This window comes from Larimichthys crocea, chromosome XV (genome assembly GCF_000972845.2).
Source record: "Larimichthys crocea isolate SSNF chromosome XV, L_crocea_2.0, whole genome shotgun sequence".
Classification (NCBI taxonomy): domain Eukaryota; kingdom Metazoa; phylum Chordata; class Actinopteri; family Sciaenidae; genus Larimichthys; species Larimichthys crocea.
In genome coordinates, this window is record NC_040025.1 from 6048264 (window position 1) to 6067942 (window position 19679).

Consider the following 19679-nt stretch of genomic DNA (forward strand, 5'->3'; position numbering starts at 1 on the left):
GTCCAAGTTGTGTGCTGTCTGTTTGCTAAAGGCTTTTCAATGTGTTTGCAGCTGTGGAGACAAGCCTGCTGATATGGTAACAGAAAAAAAGGGAGCATCCTTTTATCATCCTTGACAGAAAGATAGGACACAACAGTGAACTTCTGTAGTCAGAGGCAGGTGGACCTGTTTACTGTCGATTCAAATAACAGGTTCTGCATACAGCATTGCCACTGAAACACAACATTTGACATGGTACTTATATCAGTAAGTAACATCTAAATATATACTGCACTGAGCATGATGGGATGCTTATGGTTTGGCACCCACCCTAACACCCACAAATAATCCTCTGTGTACTGGGTATGTTACTAGGATATCTGCACAAAATGAGCACTGGGCCGCTCTTCAAGGTACTGTATGTATTGACTATATTGTGGTATACTTGCTCATTGTGTGCTCATTGTCATTGTGCAGTGATAACAGAGTGAATACAAATGCATTGTCATTCACTACAGACCTTGAAGTCTGCATGAAAGGTGTGTTTGCACACAAGACTTTGTGAAAACAAGTGAAACAGAAAACGCTGCGTGCGGCTGATTGCACGAGATAGAAATGTTGCTGCAGAAAGTGTAAATCTGTTTCCGACTGATGAGTCCACGCAACAAGGTTACATTAATCTTTAACCCCAGATTTATTAAGCTTGTCCAAAATGTATTGTGTGCAAAATGTTACCAGTCCTAAAATTTACCCTTTGGTCTGACAACAACAGCTCACTCATGGCCATGAGAATCAAACGTGAATGGGGGCCTTAGTAGAGAGAGAAGGGATGGGAGTGAATAACACTTATCTGACCGTGACGCAAGCAGCTGAAAAGACAGAGCTCTCCTCTCCTGCCTTATCAAGCCCACTGTGAACAGCTGTTACTATGTTGTAGAGTCAAAAGGCCAGAAACACCTTCCTGTCTGAGAGAACCTGAGCCAGTTTATTCCAGTATTATTTAAATTACAGTATCATAACCCTTTGACATTTGGTGGTTGAGTTTTTTTGGCATCTTCCTGGAAGATAGACAGGGAGTAATATCAGTTTGGACACTCGTTCAGTGAAGAGACTGGCAGAGGACAAGTTAGCTTGGTGCTGGAGATATGGACAGGTGAATGCAGAATGACAAGGGATCATGATTTCTAGTCTAGTCTGAATAGTAATGACTAATCACATTTGAGCAGACTACAAGAGATGGGATGCACTGACCAAAATGCAATCTAGGAACTAGATAAGCTATTTATTTAACTTTAAATTCTGAAGTTAAAATATCTGTTTATAGAGATTAAGGGAAATATGTGCTAATCAGACTGCAGAGGAAGTCTTGGCCCAGATATCCGTTGGTTACACTAGTCCTGAAACATTGGATCGTCAATGATAGCCAACAGGATAAACCCAGGGCATTTCTCAGCTTAGAGGTGAAGAAGACTCAAATATCCTTATGGATAAAATGATGTGGTGTGTGTGTAATGTAGAAGGTCTCCAGAAGTGATGAAATATTGATCACCAAGTCAGCTCTTTCAGATGGTTAGTTTTTGTTTCATCTCCAGCAGCAGGCAGCTGTTTGCAGTGAAAAGGTTCTGCTGAACCCGGTTGGACACTAGCTGGCACACATTAGAGCTGGCACACATTAGAACAAAAACCTGAACAATCCCTCTAAGGCAGCCTCTGGCATTTTTTATATGTGTGGAAAAAAGCAGGTTTTTGGAAATGATCTTTTATGGTACAGCCTGAACAATCAGCTGTGTCACCGCTGCCCTGCAGTCCAAGTCATTTCTCCTACAATCCAACCAATATCCTATCATGACTCTGCTCTGCACCGGCATAGCTCTGGGCAGGATTTATCCAGCTGCCTGGCAGTGATGTTACATTCCAGCTGATAATGTGAGTTAACTTCTCACATTAAACAACAACATATAAAGTACCTCTGAACTCAGGTACCCTCTCAAAAAGAACTGGATGCAAAACTAGGACTCACATCTGATGCCTCCCTTCTCTAAATCAGTGAACTTTCAGGCTGAGGTTTATCTGTTAGTGTTTTAAGAAGCAACAGTTGACTAATCCGAGGATGAATGTGGAAAGAGGAATGCTCCCTGAAAAAATCAGAGAGTACAAACAGACTGGTCTGTGGCATGTATTCATAGTTGGGCAAAAGATACAAGTAGAGATGCATACAGTAACTAAGACAAAGGGTTCCGAATGTGCCATATACTGGCAACCGGTACAAGGATTTTAAAATGGGAGTTATATGTGCCCTCTGTCTGGTCTTCGTCAGTACTCGGGCCACAGATTTCTGTACAGGGTTCTTTTTCAAAGACCAGACAGAAGGACATTATAGTAATTGTGTCTTGTGGTAATAAAAGTGTGGAGTGTGTCAGCCTGAGTAAGGAAAGGTCTGACTTTAGCAATAAATTTCCTTAGATGATAAAATTATGTTTGGCTACATTTCTGATATAAGCCTCAAAACTGAGGTCAGAATCTGAATCCCTCAGAAGCAAATGTATTTTGTGACTTTGGGCTATACAAATAAAATTTGATTTGATTTGATTTGTAGAAAATTGTTTGCCATAGTTATTTATTTCATCTAAGCAATATAATAAGTTATCAAATGAGCTAAGGTGTGTCATCAGCATAGCTATGAAACAAAGAAGTCCCGCCTGGTCAGATATGACCTGAACCATTTTAAAGAGTCTCTCATGCATGTACCATAAATATATACCGTAGTAAATATTCACTTAGTTTATCTTAGTTTAGCTAAGCTCAGTTCAGTTGAACTCAGTTTAGCTTGGCTTAGTTTAGATAACCAGTCTTTGTTCCCCCATTGAGACATGACATGACTGCACCCCAGAATTATTTGAACATGTTACCTCCCGTGTAACCACAGCTTTTGAAACTTTAAACAGGAGGACAGAGTTAGTTTGGGTGAGGTTTTGTCTTGTCCTGGGTTTTTATCTTGAAAACATACTACTTCCTGTTTTATTTTGAAAGTTAATTATCCTCTTGTTTCAGGTTTACTTGCCGTTCCTCATGTGTCATCAGACCACCGAGTGTCTTTCCTGATTCCTGCCCATTGTAGTGATTTTTGTTGTTTTAGTTTCATAGAGTCTAGCTGAGCCTCTGGTTTTAGGAGTGCATGTATCTTAGTCTTTCTCCTCCCTTTTGGAGCGGTTTGTGTTTATAGTTCATAGCCTTTTTCATAGATTAGAGATTTTTCTGTTGATTTATTTTCTCTTTTTGGAGTGGTTTTTGTTTATTAATAGTCTTATCTTCCTTTTTTTTCTTCTTTTCTAGAATTCATAGACTACTTCTCATAGCCTGTTTGTCACTCTGTCTGAGAGGTTGGATTATTTAAATAAAGTCTGTCTGAACTAACATTTCTCTGCATCTGAGTCCTCATTGAGTCCAGGTCTGACATTCATGTGCCAGGTTTGCTGTGAGGAAGAAATGGTCCAGTATGTAAGTTCCTGTAGAACAGCAGCCTGTTGTTTCTACACTTTTCATACAAAGTCGGAACACAGTGACGACTGGAGAGAGGTCAAAGGTCATCTTTGTACAGAGACAGGAGTTACCCAGCATACAATCACCTATTATTATTATTATATTATTATGTCACTTATGACTTCATCCATTGAGAAATTGGTTAATACGTTCAGTATAGGTTTCTGTGTATATTTAGTTTTTATACTTACAGAATATACAGCACAAATTACTACAGTATGTAGGCTGACAGCTGACAGTTGGGTCTTTAGCAGTGCCGGGTCGGTCCTTGCGGCTTTAACAATTATAGAGATTTAGTGTCACATGATGATAGCGCAGGACATAAAAGACAGCTCTAACTGGACTATGAGTGGCATGGTGGTGCATTGGTTAGCGCTGTCGCCTCACAGCAAGATTGTTCTGGTTCAAACCCACTGGCCGGCTGCGGCCCTTCTGTGTGGATTTTGCATGTTGTCTGCGTGGGTTCTCTCCGGGTGCTCCGGCTTCCTCTCACTCTTCCTCTCAAAGACATGCAGGTTAGTTGGCAACTCTAAATTGCCCGTAGGTGTGAATTGTCTGCTTCTGCCTACAACCTGGATTCAAATATCTCTCTCTGTACAGTGCCAGCAAAATAACTTCTCTCTCCACACAAACACATACGTACGCACACACACATGCACACATACACAGGTTTATGTGATGCAGAAAGGAGAACTGATCTGAGGGTTTCCATAGCCAGGCATTTTCAAAGTGAATATTCACACAACAGATGCGTAATGTACCTTAAACTGTGATTTTGGTGTCAATCATATATATATTTTTAAAGTGTTTAAAGTACAAAGCTGTTGGATTTACTTTATATTACCATTTTTAATTGACGCTGTACTGTCTTTAGCTCCAACTCATCGCATTGCACACATGAAGACTTCCCACACTGCATGTAGTCACAAATAAAGACAAGTACTTCCTCCAGAGCACAGTGATCTTTTCTCTACAACAATAACATATTTTACCACACAGACTAATGCTTAGTAAGCATTTATTTGTCAGGCTGCTCTACACAGCCAGCTGTGACGACCTTCAGAAGTCTTGGAGAGGTCTTGAAAAGAGATAATAACTTTGATTCATGTCACTAAAGCTCAATGTCAAAATAAAAGGTTGTGTCAAATGTTCTACTACACACTGCTGAAATCTCTAAAAACTCTGTGAATAAAAATTTAAGAAAAAAAATGCTAAAAGAAGAAGATTGTTCAAACCCCCAATTTGAGATCAAACTTTCTTTTCTTCTGAACTCAAGTTCTAACAACATAAACATCACAAAGAATTTGTGTTTCAACATTTATTATAGCAATATGTCATAGTGAAATAAATAATGAACGCATCAGAAGTCTTTTACATAAAACACATCATACACACCATACTTGATAATCTCAAGATGTACACAAACTCGTGCAGCACATTCTGTTGTGCTAATGTCATGTGGTAAAGATACACTGGAATTCGCCAAGTGCTATAAAAGTATCAAAAACGCAGATGAAAAGATGCAGCGTATAGCATCCCACACTACACAGACTTTGCAGGTGCCTGAGACAGGCGACGTAAATCATAAAAATATGATCGTTTTAGTGCAGGGCACAGAATTACCCCCATCCACCAGCCACATTCTGACAAAATATATACGTGTCTCTAGATTTGATTCATTCATTTTCCCACTGCAGGAATGTAACATAACATATAAAATCCCATCGTACACTATCACAGCACAAAATTAGCAACTAGCTGGTGAACATAGTGGAGCTAAACATTTAGTAGCTAAAAAAACATAAAAATTAAAAAAACAAAAAAAAACTTTATTTTTCTTGAATTTGGATATAATATACAACACACACACACACACACACACACACACACACACACACACACCATACATATACATACACACATACACAACACACACACACACACATTTATATATATATAATATATATATATATATAATATATATATATATATATATATATTTATATATATATATTATATATATATAGATGCACAAATACCACTCCAAATGTAACTGATAAATATAGTGTATATAAGTCACTTGTTGCAAACATGTTTATCAGAACAACCCTATAAGCTTAGAATGTGAAAAAATAAATAAATAATGAATACTGCTTTAAATACAATAGAAATACAAAGAGGAGCCGAGTGACAAAAAACCTTGCTGGATATCTAAAGGTCAGATTATTGGAAGCTTCTGGTTGATACGTTGCTGCAGTGCTAAAAGAGATCTGGAGTGAAACCGGCACTACCAGGTTCTGGTTCCAGAAGTAAGAAAACCTTGTACACAGTGACATTTATAATAGGACAAATTACTTAAAAGTCCATCAATGTTCAGTGTTTTCCTCCAACATGGCTGCCAGTGGGTGTGTTATGTCATCTGGCAACTTTCCCTCCAATTCTGTCTTTCTTTAACAGTCTTTGAAACTTGCCAAATTCAATCTAGTAACTATAAATATTTAACTTTTTACAAGGTTAAAGGTCATGATTTAGAGCTCCTCGTTGTTTGAAGGGGACTCCTGGAGGCTGGTGGAGGCGTGCTAGTTGCATTCTTTGAGTTATTCCTCCTGCCTGACGATTTGTTTTTCCGTCGATTTGAAGGCTGTGTTTTCTTTCTATAGTTTTCTCTCTTTGGACTGTTGGGAGCTCCCAGGTGCTCCACAAGTCTCTTCTGAAATACTGCTTGGAACTGCTGCGTCTGCAAGATAAAGACAAGAATAAGGAGTTAATTCAAGGACATGTAGCTTGGCTGAAGCCGGTAACCTTGACCATGTACTGATCACCTAGCCAATCTCTCTGACAGAATGCATTCAAATCATTCTGCCCTGTTAGTAGTAGGGCATTCTATACATTAATAGGTACACATATAACAGATTATTCTTGTTGTGGTTGTGGGGGGACAAAGTATTTTATGTCAGACAGCAGTGAAGCTTGACAAAACATTCTCAACTCAAGAGTTTGCTTTAGTTGTTATCATCACTTGCCATGTGACAACTTTAATTTAATAATCAATTTATCAAAGATTGTAACCCTGGATTTGGTTCAAGGATAGGGCCAAATTATACTGAGTCGAGTTGGGCAGGGTCCCATCCTGACTGTCATTGGGCGCCTTTGTTTGAAATTGAATTTATGCCTGTTGGGTTTGGCTTGGATTTCAATGGGCCTGTTTCAAATCTGGTCTAAACTTTAGCACCCATGAGGCCCTCACCTCCTTGATCCTTCTGCTCTCATTCGCTAACATTAACCATGAAATGTATTTGACAGCCCTGGAAGCTAAAAGATAAAAGTGAATCCGAGTTAAGACTATCTTGTCCAACTATTCCAAAAAACTTTGATGCTCAAGCAGTAGAGTTCGTACCGTGTCTGGCTGCGTTGTGGTATAAGATTCTGCGGTTGTAGTTGGGTGAGCTGTGGTTTGATGCTGGATCTTTGGTTTAGCACAGTATTTTTCCAGATGCTGAAGTTCACAGCCAGATGGCCGGCAGCACTGGTCCACAATCCCCTTCCCTCTGGGCCGAGAACCATAACCAGACCTCGTACCTTTACCTGTGGAGAGAGTAATTGCAAACATGAGATTCTTGTCTTTTTAGGCTCAATCTCTTCCTTACTTCAAAAAATTAAAACTGACCAAGATGAATGGCAGCAACAGATACCTGTAAAAATATATTATTCTACCCATAGCAATAATCATAACATTCCACAAAACAAATATATCGGACAAAAGGCAAAGTTTGTCCTGAAGGTGTCCCTAAAGAAGAGACATTTGGGTCATAAAAAGGTGTTTCTCTGGACGAATATGCTCAACAAGTCCATTGACAATCCAGTCATTAAATATTATATTAGGCATGGACCATTAGAAAATCTATTCCTCATAGTGCCAGGAGAGGACGATCCAAAGGGTTATCAAAATTGTTAGGACTCATACTTTGGAAGCTACTGATATGAAGAAACAATTTCATCTACACATGTACATCTACATCTGGACATAAGTGTCAGACAGACAAACATCTTTTAAATATGGTGATGTTATTTTACAGGTTGATGAAGAAGATTTGACATATACCATAGGTTTTTCATATCTGAGGTGCTAGCAGGAGGCTGTATGCATTACAGGGTTGATCACTTGGTTGATCCTTCACTTTGATCTAGACAATGTAATGAAATGTCTGGACTAATATTGGACTGAATTGATATATAAAAAAAAAAGAAGACTAAAGATCCTAAAACATTTCCTCTCACACAACTATTTTGTTTTTGTGTGAAATATTTGCACCACTGTTGAATAGACTGCCGTGAAATTTACTGCAGACCTTCATGTTACTCAGGAAGAAGTGTAATAACTTAGGTGATCCTCTGAAGTTTCATTTCGTGCCATCAACAAGCCAAACTTGTAATGTGTCCTGTACTTTGGATTTTGGACAAAATGCCTGTGAAGCTCATGAGTTTCCTGTCAGCCTCAGCTTAACTTTGAATTTAGCAAACAATAGCATGCCAGCACACCAAACTAAGATGGTCATTTTACCTGCTCAGTTTCAACATGAGCCTGTTAGCATTTAAAGCAATAAATATTTAGTATCAATAAGTGGAACCTGCATGAAATGGGCCATAGTCATGCAGAACGTCATCAGCAACATAAGGACTGTAGTTTGTTGATTTTACTGTGAGATTAGACTTGTTGTGTCTTCTCAATTTTTTTTGTTCACCCTCTCAGCTGTTTTCTCCCTCCATGCACCTTTCTTTGCTTTCAGTGTGAAAGCTGTGCTGCTCTCAGATAACGGGTGTTTTAACAATACGCCTATCACACACTGAGGCACGGTGTCCCGGTGAGTATGTGCCATTTTGGTGGATTGCCACTGCTCTGATAGCAGATGGAGAAAGTGGCCTTGGTCGGAGCAGGGGAAAGGTAATCATGTGAAAGGACTTTGAGACATTATATTCTTATTATAATAAACTTTTGGAATTAATTGCTGCAATGTGCCTCACAGTTTCTGGTCCACTGTGAAGTCTTGATCCCCATCTATCCAACACATGCTGTACCAGTCAGCTTTGTATCTAATGATGAACCGTTGTTAGATAAACAAGTGGAATTAAAAGTAATATTGCATTAAAAGATGATTTTGTCCATTCACTGCTGAGAGCTGCAGTACAGCAGAGTTATGTTGTGACTACTCATAATGTAAATAAATGAACAGGATGTGTTTTGTTGTTGTGGAGCTGATAAATTGCTCAGAGCTGCTGCAGTGTTTTAATGTGGACACGATGACCATGATCATATCTGCGTTATGCACCTCTGCTCGTGTGTTAGAAGGGTAGAATAACCTTGATAGCATTTGGTCCTATCAGCTCTTTATATGTTATGAAATCTGAAAAAAAAAAAAAAAATCAATCTGCATTTTTTGATCTGTTCCGTCCATTCGCACGAATCGAACAATCGCTCGAGCTCTCGTTCACACCTACACGCAATTTAGAGTTTACTACTGAAGCTAACCTGCAGGAGCACAGAGGCACAGAGAGAATGCCCAAACTCCACACAGAAAGGCCCTCGCCAGCCTGTTTCACGTCATATTTTCTCTCCCTCTGCTAGCAACAGAGCCTGATAAAAGATGTCATAATGACTACATATCATATTGCATAATTCAAAGAAAACAAGGTTGTGCATGCAGTGGAGTGTGGAGTGTGAGTGCACACATAAAGATAAAGAGCAGACAGATAAAAGATGGTTTGAAGTTTGTATGGCAAAGATTAAAAAAAAACAAAACAAAATGTTGATTCAATTTGAGTTACCCTTTAGGCAATTTCACGTGCACTTTTAAGACGGTTCCTTATTTGATCTTGTCATCGTGCACGGTGCCAATATTGTGTTGTGTTCAAATGTGCTCATAATATAGAGCCAGGACAGTGACACCGCATTGAAACATATTGGTTAAAAATTCAACATTACACATTATTTTTTGGTACTTGCACTTTCACTGCAGACATACACTCCGCTGGATTTGAACCAGCCAACCTCTGGTTTCCAAGAAGAGTGATTTCCCTGAATTCGCCGTCCATTCCAAAGCTTCTGGCGTAATCACACAGCTAACATAGAGCAATGGGTTCCAAACTGCAAGTCTGTTGAGTCTGTTTCAGGTTAAATGTTTTTTTTTCTGAGATTATGCTGGTCTGGAAGAGGTCTGCTGAGGTCAGCTAATACATGTCAGCTAACTAGTGTTACACTTTATGTGTTAACAGGTGAACTTGTGACACAGTGGGTGTACAGTCATGGCAGAGACATGCCAAAGGTTCCATATTGTAGGGAGTGATTTCTGTGTCCTGGCCTAGGTGTAACAGTGAAAGTATCAAACGTCTCAATCCACAGAGAAATGCACCAAGCCTGTATTCAGAAACACACCTTCCTCTGTAAGGTTATGATGTCATAACTACACAGTCACATATATCATCCTATGGTATCAAAACTTCAAATAAAAAAGAGGGACCTTTGACGTTATGACAATATGAAGTTGATATGATGATGATGTTTTCAATACAAGTGTTTCAATGCCAATGTTTACTTTCTCAGTCCAGGCTTTGCTTTCAGTGCCAAACTTTAAAGTTGCTGCCCAGGCACCATACTTTAGAGCACACTGTTTGTTTGACTTGCATGAATATAGACTTACCTAAATAGATTCCACGATCTCCACACACAAAGATGAGGTCACTGAGGAGATCAGTACCACAGCGGAGTTTGGCTGCCTCTGAGGAGAGCGGCCAGCCGGACAGACACATGGTGGAGTAGAAGATACAGATCCGAACACACAACACCTGAGGACGAGGTGAAACACTGTCAGTCCACTGAACACAAAACACATCACAGACAAAAGACTGATCAAACTTAACCAAATACATTCATGAACTCAGGCAGTCAATCAACTTAACCTGTTCTTATTTAATGACGTCTCTCTTCAGTACACTGACTGTAAGAGAGCAGAAAATGTTGCACTCTGAGCCTGGAATGAACAGGTGACTTCTACAGTCTCTCACGGTTTCATCACTATTCTTATTAATGTGACTGTATACTGCAGGTGTCTCAGATAGAAACATGACTACCACTGAGAACAGTGACTTTGTATTGTTTCAGGGATTTCTTTATTATGACAGAATTGAGACAGAATTCATGTCATATTAGGATACTGATGATGACAAATTACCAAGACAGCATGAAAAAAAGACATGACAAACTTTTTAAAATCAAAATTAGTTTTGACAAAACTATATGACTTGCATCGTGGGCTTTGAAACAAAATGTATCTTTACAGAATGAGGAAAAATACATTTGTACAGGGGTTGAGGCTGCACTCAGGGTCTTTGACCTCAGAACTTATCCTGGCCGTGGCTCTGCGCTTTATGATTCAGTTGAAATGGTAATCGATGGTACACTATGATCAGGTATTCTCTGATTTATTATTTAATGTGACACACTATGTGTCAGAGTTGGTGTGCAAGATATGTTCAGTGGCCCTTGAGAAACAGTACTGCAACCAACTTTTTTGTACAATGCAGGTTTTAAGCCATGACCCATCAGCAATAAGACACAGCATGTTGTAAATTAGATAATGACTTTAGAATATATGCTGTTGTATTCTATTTAAAGAGCAGGCAGGGCGCTCTCAGCAGACTGAATAACAGCAGATGTAATACAGCAACAGCATTTGTTGAACGAGCGCCTTCATTTAAATTCAAGTAAATATTCATTCATTATTCATTTATTGTTGCAAACTTTAGCCTCCATACATGTTGAACTGTGTATCAACTACATGTTTCTCCGTATTCAAATTCTGATCAGAACCAAATGACACCCATGAACCTTCATCTGATTTATAAATCAGCTCCTCTCTTGGATTCTATAGATTTAAAGGAAACTGTGGGACCTACAAAATAAAGCGTTACTAGAGAGTAGCAGTAAATCTTCAGCAACAAGGAAGGAAGAAACTGATTCAACGAGTCATAATAATTTCAGCTCTGCGATGAGAGGTATCTGCCAGCACTAACAACACTGCATCAGCGACTTGCCCCAGTTCAGAGAAATCACCAGAGTGAAACCAAGTCTTACCTTTAGTGTCTGCGGTCTGGCAGAAGGGCAGCATGAGGAGTGCATCCTGTCTGTGTGGACAGACTCGAGGAGAACTGCAGTCTTATAGTCAGGCGGCAGGAGGGGAGGTTTCCTCCCTCCTTCCTCGCACTCATCCTCATATCAGATGATTTAACAGACTGACAGTGAGGATGAGCTTGTTCTGCCGTGTTCCTGACATGTTTGTAACAGGATATTTATCACAGTCACAAACATGATAGCTGCTTTTGAAGGCTGGAAGCAACTTTTAAACGAGTGTACACACACACACACACACACACACACACACACACACACACACACACACACACACACACACACACACACACACACACACACAAATTCAGGTCACATAATGTCTCATTATGGGTAAAGTTAAAGGGAGCTGTTTCATTAATTTGTACTTATAACATAATGCACTTAAAGTGTTAATACATTTTTTTAATTTTTAAGTTTTAAATAATATTTTAAATGATTTTTGGTGCAGATAAATCACATCAATCAAAAAGTATTCAAAGTGTTTTATCAGCCCAGGAGCTAAAACAGACTTTATGAAAAAAAAAAAAGGCAGAATTCACATTACATAATTTCTCCCAACTTCCTACGTCCTACCAGAGCCGTTGACTCTAGACACAAATCCATTAGATTGTTTACTTCAAGGTGAGCTCCTCATCTATTCATTGTCTCTGACGTCCACATGGCTACAGGCTATTCTTAACTGTTAGGACTGGTGGGTGCATGTGGGATATCTGATGAGGGTGCACTTATTTCTAGAAGAGAGGTGAGAAGTTTGAATTTTAACTCATTTACAGAAGCATCTAAATCTACAGTAGATATACAGATTTCAGATCCTTTATAGTTAATTACTATAAATATGCACAGCTGGAGTGTTAAAAATGATAAAGACATGTCACATCAGCAGAACTCCAGTCATCAGAGAACTAAAGCTGGATTTCCTGAGACGCTGGCAGTTGTGGGCTCCCGCGTTGCCTCCCTGGTTGCACTAGCTTTGTCTGCGAGCAACTTCTGGATGGGCAACAGCTGGACCAGTAAGAAACCATTTATGTGACAAAAATATGCCTGATACTCAACTGTATTTTCTGATTTGCTTGTTGCTTTATTGCTCAATTTTTAAGCTTAAAAGTGAATTTGTTGGACTTATCATGCTGTGATGACTCATGGCATCTATCATAACAAACAGCCCATCATCTGTTTGAATTCATTCATCAGTTCTGTTCATATGCTCTTTTCCACCAGGAGTCCAGAAAGTTTCTGCAGCAGCTGTTAGTTCAAAGCTGAGCTGTGCTCTGAGATCCAGTTTATGTTTTTTCCACGAGGGGGCTTCACAGCGCTGCCTACACCCACTTCTGGCAGCAGCACTCGGCTGGTTCCTGGCTCGACAGGCCACGCTTCTGCTGCACCGTGTCATGGCTGTGTGTAAACTCCACGGATCGCAGCAGTCTTCTCACATCAGGGCGCTGCCTGCTGCCCACGCTGTGCAGGACGGTGACCATGACTTTCTTTGTGGCTGTGCTGGCTTCCATTTCAATCATCAGTAAACACTTCCTCTCTGCAGCAGAGGCTCTGGACACCGCTCAACATGTGCAAGATAAACATGTCAAACAGAGACAGAAACACATGGAGCAGAATTTTAAAAGTTGTTGGACAGTCACCAGTATATGAGTGAAGGCAGCAGCTGCCAGCTCTCCTGGTTCAGTCATCAATAAAACAAAAATGTTTAAAAATCAGCTGAATGATTACTGGGTATCTAGGAACAAATCGGCTGCAGAAAAAGAGGCGTCGCCCAAGACAGGGGAAAAAAATCCATCTTTTAAAAAAAACCTTTGGTGTCTCCAGGGGGAGCCAATTAATGTCTCAGGTCAGTTGATTCTGATTTATTTTATTGACCATTTTACTATTGCTAGAGCCTCAACAGCAGCAGGGTCACCTTTAAAGTATGACCTGTCTGCAGCCTTAAGATAAAGGTGGAAAACCAGTGTGTTTACATACACACCTTCAAATGTAACATTATTCATGTCCCATACAAGATTCTGAGAGATCAGAATCAGAAATATAACATAATAACAGTATATTCGGAACCACCTAATCGATACGATGCATCGTCCAACTCAATTACTTGTGTCAGGACAGTTTCTGTCCTTTCTGTACTCACTGAGTTGACCTCAGCACTTTGTGGATGATTTCTATCAAACGTTTTGAGGAGCTAAGACATCGTTACAGCTGTTCACTTTGATGGTGTCAGTTTGTTGATAGCCTGTAAGAGTTTGGCCTTCTTTTGAGCGATCATCTCCTCCTGTGCCAGCTCCTTATAGTCATACTCCTGCTGTCGCGACGTGGAAGCAACCGGAGACTCTCTGCTGGTCCAGCTCTGGGTGTTGCTTTGTTCTACAGGTTCACCGCTATTGACTTTTATACTACTGTCTTTGTCATTGTTTTGAGTGTTGTGCTCGGTTTCTTCACCTCCCAGGTCCTGCATCTCACTGTTTTCGTTGGCCACCTCCTCCTGCTGCTCCCCCTGAGACTGAAACCAAGCTGGTCCCGGGCCTGCTGCTTCCTCTGCAGCCTGTCCTGCTCTAGCATCCTTGTGACTGCTGCTATGCATGCCGTCGGTGGACTGAGGGACAGAATGTGCTGTCTTGGATGAAGATGCATCCCTTCCCTCGTGCTTGGCACCTTTTCTGTTCTGTTTGCATGTGGTGGTTTTATTCTTGTCATTTCGCAGCTCCTGAGGGAGACACAGTAATATCATGTAAGTCCACATCAGAGGTTCAGAAAAGTTCTATTTTAAAAGACAGTTTGATTTCCGTCAGCTCTTTACTAACTTATCATCACATTGGTGACATCAGTTGGCTTTTAAGTGGTTCAACTCGGGTCTCTCTGACAGACATTTTCCTGAAGAACTTTATGAACTCGGTCCTCGTCTACAAAACTTGCTTTGGGTGTACCTCACGGCTTCAATCTGGGCCCTGAACTTTTCTCCATTCACATGCTTCCCCTTTGTCACATGATTAATAGACACACTGAAAGTTCATCTCACACTTGAACACGTTTTCAATCACTTATTTCCACTTTGTCATATCTGATTTTAGTTTGAACTCGCCCCTTCATAAATTCATGAAATGAACTTTGACACATCTTGCTAGCTTAATGTTAGCTTAGTGAGGCTTCAACAACCACTGCATACTTGGATCCTTATACAGCTACACCATCCATGCTGTCCACATTGCTGACAGTTATAATGATAATTTATACTGGACGTCCAGGGTGGGGTTATAGGGTGTAGGAGTGGGCGGTTATGGGGAGGTTATATCATAGACTTTTCTCCTGGTTTATTGGGGGATCAGGATGATAAAATATCTGGATTTTCTGTCTCATATGAAACACTTCAATAAATGGATTGGTTCCAAGCTTTATTTCGGACCTACTAAGCCCTGACCTAAAAGAGAACAAACCTCGCCAGCAGGAAAGTTCTCCTGGTTTGCTACCAAGGTTGACATCATTGATCATTCCACTTCCATCTTCTACTTAGGGATGCACCGATCCACTTTTTTCACCTCCGATACTGTTACCGATATCTGCGGTTTAGTATCGGCCGATACCGATCCGATACCGATTCAGAAAAACAGCGTGGAATTACGGTAACAAATGGTATATCTCATTGTGTGAAAAAGATTGGGATCATTCTTTTGTGCAAGGCAACATCAGACCTGATCCTGTTTTTTAAAAACATATAAGATATAAGATATAAATGTACTGAATTACTTATTTATTTAATAACTGTGCACCAGTACAACAATATCAAAAGACAATAGCTTTACAAGCTTGATAGACAGTCAGTTCTTTGTAATGGTTTAGTTTAGTGCAAAAAAAATTTTGGGGAAATTTTTACCTCTTTCCTTCCTCTCCTTCAAAGTTAGCTGCTTCATACCGCCTCCATTTTGTTTACTCAGTTCATTGAACTCCACGTGCTCTGTGGTGTGAAATTTCTGTAGGTGCTTGATTAAGTTGGTTGTGTTATAACTTGAAGTTTTAATTTACTGCACAGGTATTGCAAGTAGCCGTTGAGTTTCTTGGCTGAGGTAGTGTGAAAAATTTCCAGATAGTCGATCCTTTCGCTCGCTCCATTTTGAAAACAGCGTGGGCTTCCGCACGGCGTGTTGCTTGCGTATGACATCACTCACAGTGCACAGCATAGACTTAGAATAGATCCGCCGATATGGATCGGCCATTGTCACCGATACCCGATCTAGAATTTTCTTCAATATCGGGACCGATACCAATATCGGATCGGTGCATCCCTACTTCTACTTACACCTGTTCCTCAATGCTGTTTCTCAAAACATGTTGGAACTATATTAAGGTGCTATAAAATAAAGTGGCATTATGATAATAACACTCACCTGCTCTTTGGTGGACTGTGGTTTTGTGAGAATGTCCCTCAGCTGTTTTGGGGAGATCTGGGGTAGAGTGACTCGTAATCTCTTATTTTGTAGCACCGTGTCTGCAGATTGTAGGGCCGCCTGGGGGGACTGGCGCTGCAGAGGGATAAACAAGTCACAGATAAATGCTCCTGCACACTAAATCCTTCTCAAAGAGGAACAGTCAAACCTCTGCCTTACACTTTATATGGGAAAAATGTGTTTTACAAGTGGTTACCTTTTCCACAGTTCACATCTGCCTCAGGATACTTTGGAATAAAACTGCTGATCCTCTGACTTTACATTTAATATTTTGATTTACGACGTGTGCAAAATTTATCACATTCAATCTGTGCTCTCTGAAGTTTTCACTGGTTTGTTTGTTGTGACTTGAAGCTGAAATTTCGTGTTACCTTCTTCGGACTTTTAGATGACACGTCTGATGTTGAAGGGACGAAGGACTGGGACGCTGACTGTGGTTCAGGTGTCTCTTGTGGACCCTGGCTTCTACTAGGCTTCCTGATGGACAGGTAAATGCGTCCGTGGTAGATGATGACCATCCCCTGGTAGCTCCGCGGGGCCTTCCCTGAAGGTAAGGAGGTGTGAGGGGAGACCTTTTTCCCAGGCATGGTGTCCTTTAGCACTTTGTAAGCCGCGTGGCTGCATGAGACAAAAGACATTCTGAGTGGACCCACTGGAGCTTGCTTTGCCATCAGAGAAGACACGTTTTCTGCCATGCTGTTTCCTTCCTTGGATGTCGCTTTCTGGCCTTTCTTCTGTAGGACTGCTGGACAAATCCATATGACCTCTGGAGACTCTGCCAGCTTCCTGGAGCCCTCACTGTTAGACTGCGGGAGGCCCATTTGTCTGAGCACTGAGTTTGGTAAACTCCACAGGAGGATGTTTTTCACTTCAGCCTCCACCGGGATGTAGATCTCCAGATTCCCAAACAGATCCATGCTCCGTGTATTTCCTGGTTAAAACAAAGAGAGTGGCTTTGGGCTTTTTAAATTAATTTCTTTGAAAGAAACTGATTAATTTATAAAACAACTGCAGATTCTCAGCAGGGTTGTAGTGAGCCCTCATCCTGTGCTGTCACCTTGTGGTGATAACACGCATCTGCTTTGTTCATATTTCCAGAAGCTGACTGGACCAGAGGTTCAGCTGAGGACAGCGCAGCCAGGTCTGTGCTATTTTCAGGACTGTGTTAGTTTATGAGCTGGTAATGTGCAACACTCACCTGAAAACAATGCCAGGATATTAACCACTGAATACAGCAGTTCTCAGTTTTAATATTTCATATCCTATACGGCTGTTTATGAACTTTTCTACGGTTCAAAGAAAATGGTCACACATGTCAGATTCGATTAAGTGTCCTGCTTTTATCTCTGGGAACATTTATATTCAAGACCTTTAGTCGAGTTTAAAAGAAAATAGTTTGAAAATGAATTGAGTGGTTCAACTTGTAACTTTTTTCCAGGTAACAACTCTGATGAGCTACACATGAGAGTCAGTGTTCTGTAGTCATGGCTATAACCCTGCCTAGCAGTCATCTTATATGGCCCAATAAATGCGGTAAGTGGTGAAGACATCCAGCATTTATACCTCAGTCACACCAGATTAACTGACACGCCCGAGTTGAACTAATTCGTTAACTGATTTGGTTCATTTGGTCCGGACCAAAGGAGGAAAAAATTATGCAATGTTGAGTTTAGTTTTAAAATAGTTTCTGTTCACACTGACTTCATAGAGACCAACATGGAGTTTATGCAGACACATACACACAAATAATTGTAAGGACTCTTCTTGAATGGATTTCAAGATCAGCACATTCAGATTTTTAAACTGTGTTCAAAGGCACATATCTGAACATATGTCTGCCAATTTTTCTCATAATACTTGACAATTTTCACCAAAAATAATGGTGAATGTGAGGGTGCAGATAAGTGAGGCATTTGCACTGCACACTGCAAAGACGCACAGCTCTCGGCATTTAATAACCAATAACAGTTAAGCATGAATGTTTTATCAATCATAAACACATCCAGGCTATTAACCCAGTTTATAAATAGGTTAATAAGGTGAAATAAAAGTTGAATAAAGTAAATATGCAAGTTATTTTAGGCCAGGCTTAAAATGTGACACATTTAAAACAATGTAATTACATGTGGCGGTCCCTGTTCTGTTTGTCTCTCGTCCAAGGGGTCCAACAAACAGACCCCTGGGTTAGGGGTTAAGCACCTGTAATGTGTGTGTATCGTCTTGGCATTTCACTTCATGTTACAGCGGCAGAAGAGACAGAGAGGATGACACGCAGCAAAGGACACAGTGAGGTAGTAAGGACTTGATGTGTGGGGTATGTGCTCTAGAAAAGCCTGTGGGGCACCCACTCTTAATCTTTCTATTAAACTGTAACACTGATGACTTCTCGTCAACACTACTTGTGCATCTCTACAAATGCAAAGTGCAGCCAAAACCACTGACTGAAAGAGTTTAGGGATTTTAAAAAAGGGTTTTTACATGCATACATGATTGAAAGGACAGACACTTGATCCTTCAGATGAAATTAAATCATTACAATCATGAGCAATGGTCTGGAAACAATGTTTGTTCCACGATTAATGATTCCACACTGTCTGGTGCTGTAGTTCCTATCATTATACTATTTATTGTATGTACCTCCATCTTGTCGTCTCTGCTTAATATCTTTAGGCTTTTTAGAAAAGACTAAATCTAAATGTCTAGTCTGTGGAGAGATTTCTGCATCAACTCCAACAGCAACAAAGGACGCCCAGTGCTAATGCTAATGCTACTTCCGGCGTGCAGGTTGGGTCAGGCCGGCTCCGGCTGTCGGACTTCGGGCTCACTTTCTGAAATCTCCCGCAGTCGAACTTTCGAGGCGAGCTGCGACTCCCCTTTGAGCCTCGTTTAAGTTAACGGTGGCTAACCCCGTTAACTTAAACATTAAGACTCGTTGACACCGTCGCGTGGCTCAATAAAACGATTCACGGGAAATCTTTCGATACTAAACGAGCTAAAAAAAAATTAACCGACGGAGCGGGACGTTCAGGCTGCCGTTTCCATAGTAACAACCGTTATCGTCGATGCTGAGCTGAATAACGGCATAACGGTCGTTTTCTAACGGTACCGAACCGGACAGAGTTACATGAAACAGAAACGTGTTTTTTCTCTTACCTTGATGACCCGTTCACAGCCAGCCTCACAGCCAGCTGTGTTTTCTCTACATTTTCACTTCGCCGCAAATCAACTGTACTTCCGGCTCGTATTTTTAGAATAAAAGCGGAACCTAAACAAATCTAAAAGATTGTACAGCATAGATTATACAGGATTTACACATACCTCCCCACTTATCCACACAGAGTTAGTATCATTTGAAATAAATAAATAAAATGAGCCCTTCCATACAATGTCCACACAATAATACTGTTGTTCTTCATTGAGGTGTCTGCACATAGATGCATAGTCACATACTAATGTTGATACTATTATATACATATGGTTTATATGAAGATACTTGCTTAGTCATGGGTTGTTATCTTGACCAATGCCAGGTC

General features: G+C 40.4%; 2 protein-coding genes across 3 annotated transcripts; both read right to left on the minus strand.

Annotated features, from left to right (window-relative positions):
- Positions 1–5555: 5555 nt before the first annotated feature.
- Positions 5556–12044, minus strand: igf3 (insulin-like growth factor 3). Its single transcript, XM_010751090.3, has 4 exons — positions 11648–12044; positions 10215–10359; positions 6917–7104; positions 5556–6256 (listed from the first exon to the last, which is right to left on the minus strand). Exons 1-4 carry the CDS (start codon positions 11690–11692, stop codon positions 6041–6043), a joined length of 594 nt encoding a protein of 197 aa, XP_010749392.1. The 5' UTR covers positions 11693–12044; the 3' UTR covers positions 5556–6040.
- A 715-nt stretch (positions 12045–12759) lies between these two features.
- On the minus strand, positions 12760–19390 carry LOC104935277 (uncharacterized). Of its 2 annotated transcripts, none has more exons than XM_027288731.1 (4): positions 19300–19390; positions 16518–17077; positions 16087–16221; positions 12760–14411 (listed from the first exon to the last, which is right to left on the minus strand). In XM_027288731.1, exons 2-4 carry the CDS (start codon positions 17061–17063, stop codon positions 13911–13913), a joined length of 1182 nt encoding a protein of 393 aa, XP_027144532.1. In that variant the 5' UTR covers positions 17064–17077; positions 19300–19390; the 3' UTR covers positions 12760–13910. The 2 variants fall into 2 exon arrangements, with proteins under 2 accessions (XP_027144532.1, XP_027144533.1); XM_027288732.1 differs by having other exon boundaries at positions 16518–17099; positions 19300–19370.
- Positions 19391–19679: the final 289 nt, after the last annotated feature.

Bases quoted from the DNA above. Each gene is read 5' to 3' on its own strand.
- LOC104935277 (XM_027288731.1), bottom strand. From the start codon at position 17,063: ATGGATCTGTTTGGGAATCTGGAGATCTACATCCCGGTGGAGGCTGAA. The intron at 16,222-16,517 runs GTAACACGAAAT...ATCCCTCTGCAG, and splicing joins CATCTAAAAGTCCGAAGAAG to CGCCAGTCCCCCCAGGCGGC. The intron at 14,412-16,086 runs GTGAGTGTTATT...TGTCTCCCTCAG, and splicing joins CACAGTCCACCAAAGAGCAG to GAGCTGCGAAATGACAAGAA.
- igf3 (XM_010751090.3), bottom strand. From the start codon at position 11,692: ATGCACTCCTCATGCTGCCCTTCTGCCAGACCGCAGACACTAAAG. The intron at 7,105-10,214 runs GTAAGTCTATAT...CTCTCTCCACAG, and splicing joins AGATCGTGGAATCTATTTAG to GTAAAGGTACGAGGTCTGGT. The intron at 6,257-6,916 runs GTACGAACTCTA...TTTATCTTGCAG, and splicing joins CCACAACGCAGCCAGACACG to ACGCAGCAGTTCCAAGCAGT.